General features: G+C 21.6%; 4 protein-coding genes across 4 annotated transcripts in view; 3 read left to right on the forward strand and 1 right to left on the reverse strand.

Moving 5' to 3' along the window:
* EHI_146140 (alpha-actinin, putative) overlaps positions 1 to 73 on the forward strand; it is a gene marked incomplete at both ends in the record, with an annotated part of 915 nt that extends 842 nt beyond the window's left edge. Inside the window, one exon of the mRNA XM_001913742.1 lies at positions 1 to 73. This exon is cut by the window's left edge and continues 842 nt beyond it. Coding sequence (XP_001913777.1) covers positions 1 to 73 — 73 coding nt within the window.
* An 835-nt stretch (positions 74 to 908) lies between these two features.
* On the forward strand, positions 909 to 1,630 carry EHI_146150 (uncharacterized protein). The gene is made up of 2 exons (XM_648213.2): positions 909 to 1,311; positions 1,371 to 1,630. Exons 1-2 carry the CDS (start codon positions 924 to 926, stop codon positions 1,610 to 1,612), a joined length of 630 nt encoding a protein of 209 aa, XP_653305.1. The 5' UTR covers positions 909 to 923; the 3' UTR covers positions 1,613 to 1,630.
* Positions 1,631 to 2,841: 1,211 nt separating this feature from the next.
* EHI_146160 (uncharacterized protein) lies at positions 2,842 to 3,297 on the forward strand (the record flags this gene model as incomplete). Its single annotated transcript, XM_648214.1, has 1 exon — positions 2,842 to 3,297. The coding sequence occupies one exon, from the start codon at positions 2,842 to 2,844 to the stop codon at positions 3,295 to 3,297; it is 456 nt and encodes a 151-aa protein (XP_653306.1).
* A 97-nt stretch (positions 3,298 to 3,394) lies between these two features.
* Positions 3,395 to 3,506, reverse strand: part of EHI_146170 (nucleolar transcription factor 1-B, putative) — a gene marked incomplete at both ends in the record, with an annotated part of 817 nt that continues 705 nt past the window's right edge. The window contains one exon of the mRNA XM_001913743.1: positions 3,395 to 3,402. Coding sequence (XP_001913778.1) covers positions 3,395 to 3,402 — 8 coding nt within the window. The remainder of the gene's footprint in view (positions 3,403 to 3,506) is intronic.

Here is a 3,506-nt window from a genome sequence, read left to right on the forward strand (position 1 = left end):
ACAAACATTTAAATATTCAAAGGATAATCTTTATATTACTTTTGGTATCTCTTTCTTTACTTCTATGGAATGATATTCATTTAAATACATTCCATATTAATCCTTTTAATTCCTTGGAAAATAAATTTATTTTTTTTTGAGTAAAGAGTCTGTTATTAAATGAAGTAAAAAATCCTATTTGTTTTGTTTGGAACGGTTAAAAGATGAATGGTTTCTGTTTTTCTTCAAATTGTTTTATTCAAAGCTTAAAACAAAATAACTCCATTGAGACACACAAAACACATTCGATTTTATCATGAATAATTTCTCATAGTTTATGTTATTAAACATTAGTTTATGTAATTTAAGAAGTATTTTTAATCTTTTTTTGAATCAAAATTTAGTAAGTCAAATTTAAAATTTGTGACACTTAGAGAAGTGTTTGAAAGAGGTTATATTGCAATTTCATTTGGGTACAATGTTGTGGACAATAATTATATAGAAGAAGGCGGTTAATTTTTGAAAAAAAAAAATAGATATTTTTACTTCAGTAGTTTGATGTTTTATATAACGCATAACTAATTCTCACAAGAAAAATGATAATAATAATAACAAAAACTATTACATTTAATTTATCTTCAGTTTATGAATAATCAGTAGGTAATATTTTTTTTTCAAATTCAAAAGAATTGAATAACAGAAAAAAAATAAAAAATAAAATAAAAAAAGAAGTAGTTGTGGATAAAAGACTTTTCTTTATTGTAACAAAAAGAATAAGAAAAAAGCAAAGATATACTAAAAAAAGAAGTATTTCAAAAAAAAAAATAAAATAAAATAAAATAAAAAAGAAAAAAGATACAAACAATTAAAATAGTAAAATGATAATAACAAATACTAAAAAGAACTAAAAAACTAACACTCAAAGTACAATCAATTTAAACACTATGAACGGTAATTCAAATCAACCAATGAACGCATCACCTCAATCAATAGACAATCAATACCAACAACAATATCAACAATATCCTCAATATCAAAATCAACAATTATTTCAACAACTTCCTAATCCAATGTCAACTCAACAAAATGGACAATTTTATGAACAACAACCATCTGCTATTAATCCACAACAAGCTCCACAACAAATTGATATGGTTTATATTAAAAATCTTATTGAACAATACTTACAATATTATTATACTTATCAACAAATCATTTTCGAATTAGAAAAAAAAGGTATTTCAAAAGATGCTACAACTGTTGTACTACAAGCTCTTATTTCTCAAAATAAAGATTACTTTACAGCTTATGAAATTCGTGTGAATTTAAATGGTTTGTTTGGTTTCCTTAAAATATAGTAATTTTATAGTAAATTTTATTAATAAGTATAGATCAAATCGATAGATTCAATAAATTCATTAGAAGGTATTTCCAAGTCTCAGCTCAACAACAGGTCATCCAACAACAACCCCAACAACAAATTTTAACTCAACCTCAACCCCCACAAGTCTTACAACAAGGACAACAACAAGTCCAACAACCTGGACTACAACTTGGTTCTTCTGATATGTCAGGAGAATTTGCTAATAGTTTTATTTCATCTTTCCAAGGAGATCAATCAATGGGGATGTAATTGAAAGTTTTTTAACACAGCCTCATTCTATTGTTGTGTTCTCAATAGTTTTAACTCATAATATCCTTTAGTTGGTAATTAAGATGATTCAATTATTAAAAGAGTTATGACTAAATCAAAAATACACAACTTCTTATTGTTAATTATTTTATTAACTAATATCATTGAATATTATGAAGAAAAGAATTTATATTGTTTTTTTTTAAATTAATAATAATTTTTGGTTTCAGAAAAATTATTGTTTAGTAGTTTTTAACAAAAACAGCTCTTAAATGTTTCTTTGATAAAAATTAAGACAATCATTTAATATTTTATTTAATAAACATTATAGTATATAAGAATATTGTTAGTTGTTTTGGTAATATTTATTGTTTTATTTATTTTTACTTAACTGTTTAATTATTGAAATGTATTATATCTAATTCTTTCAAATTATATTTTATATTAACTTATACTATCATTTAAATTATTATTTGTTTATACTTTTTTCATATTTTGTTCATTTTATTTAATATCTGATGTTAATTGCTAAATTTTTTTTGGTTTTAATAATAATGATGTTAATATAATTACCAACATTTATATTTTATATTAGCTATGTTTGTTTACTTCTTACTGCTTTATTTATTTTAATTTTATTAATTATTTTCTATTATATTTTATAATTCCAAATAATTAAATTATATCTCTTTCATATATATTGATAAACTCTCATTACAATATGTTATTAACTATTTATAGATTTTAATAAATACCTTTATATTAATACCATAATTCTTTATTTGTAATTATTTTATTCATTTTTATCATGTTTTAATAATATTAACTATACTCTGAATTTGATTATATTAGACTATAAAATACTTTAAGCTAAATGAATTTATATATTTCACAATAAATAAAATCCTACTATTAGCTTATTTCTAAATTTCTTTTTAACAGAATGTAAAGTACTTAAAAAAATAATAACCATTTTGATATTTTTTAATAATAATCTTATTTTATTCTTTGTTCTTTTATAATCTTATTATATAAAGTAATTATTAACTTATCAATGTCTTAATGTTATAAGTAAAAATTAATTTCAATATAGTTTTTTACTCTAATGAAAAAAGTATCAAACAACCACTGTTAATAAAAAAAATAATAACAATAAGTATATATAATAATATGACAAGATTCTCATAACATAAAAATGATACTTTTTAATTGTATTAATTAACCATGAAATGGATGAAGAATTAAGATATATTCATAGTAAAAAAGATTTTATTGAATTAAATATCGAATGGAGTAATGGAATTATTGTTTGTCCATTAAAGAAAGTAGAGTTTAGTCCAGGTCATCAATTTGTAGCTCTCAAATGTGGATGTGTTATTTCTAAATTAGCTCTTGATGAAATCAAATCAATTAATGGAAATAAATGCCCATTGTGTGAAACAGAAGGATTGGAATTTATTCCATTAAATCTTCCACTAGAAGAGATGGAGAAACAAATGGAACTTCATTGTAAACTCTTTGATCAAAAACAAAATAAAACAAAGTTTATTCAAAAAGAAGAAAATAAAATTGCTCTAGTAACTCAACCAATTGCAAACACAATTGCTGATCAAGCAAAAGTTAATGTAAATAAACAAGATGATGATGAGATATATAAGTCTTTATTTAAATCATCACAAAATTAATTAAATATAATAAATTTACTATTGAATTATAATTTTTATTTTGTATCTTTGTTTTTACATTCTATGTTTCCAGAAACAATTAATCCAATTGGATATTTTATTGGTCTAATTATTTTATTTATTTTAATTCTCATACCCCTTTATCGTTCATACAAGTCTTCATCACATTCATTCAATGAACAAACAATGAACATATTCTTTAATTTAAT

This window comes from Entamoeba histolytica, genomic scaffold (genome assembly GCF_000208925.1).
Source record: "Entamoeba histolytica HM-1:IMSS scf_1104750518505 genomic scaffold, whole genome shotgun sequence".
Lineage (NCBI taxonomy): Eukaryota > Evosea > Mastigamoebida > Endamoebidae > Entamoeba > Entamoeba histolytica.

Coding starts and splice junctions, on each gene's coding strand:
- EHI_146150 (XM_648213.2), top strand. CDS start 924: ATGAACGGTAATTCAAATCAACCAATGAACGCATCACCTCAATCAATA. Junction 1,312..1,370: donor AATTCGTGTGAATTTAAATG/GTTTGTTTGGTT, acceptor TAATAAGTATAG/ATCAAATCGATAGATTCAAT.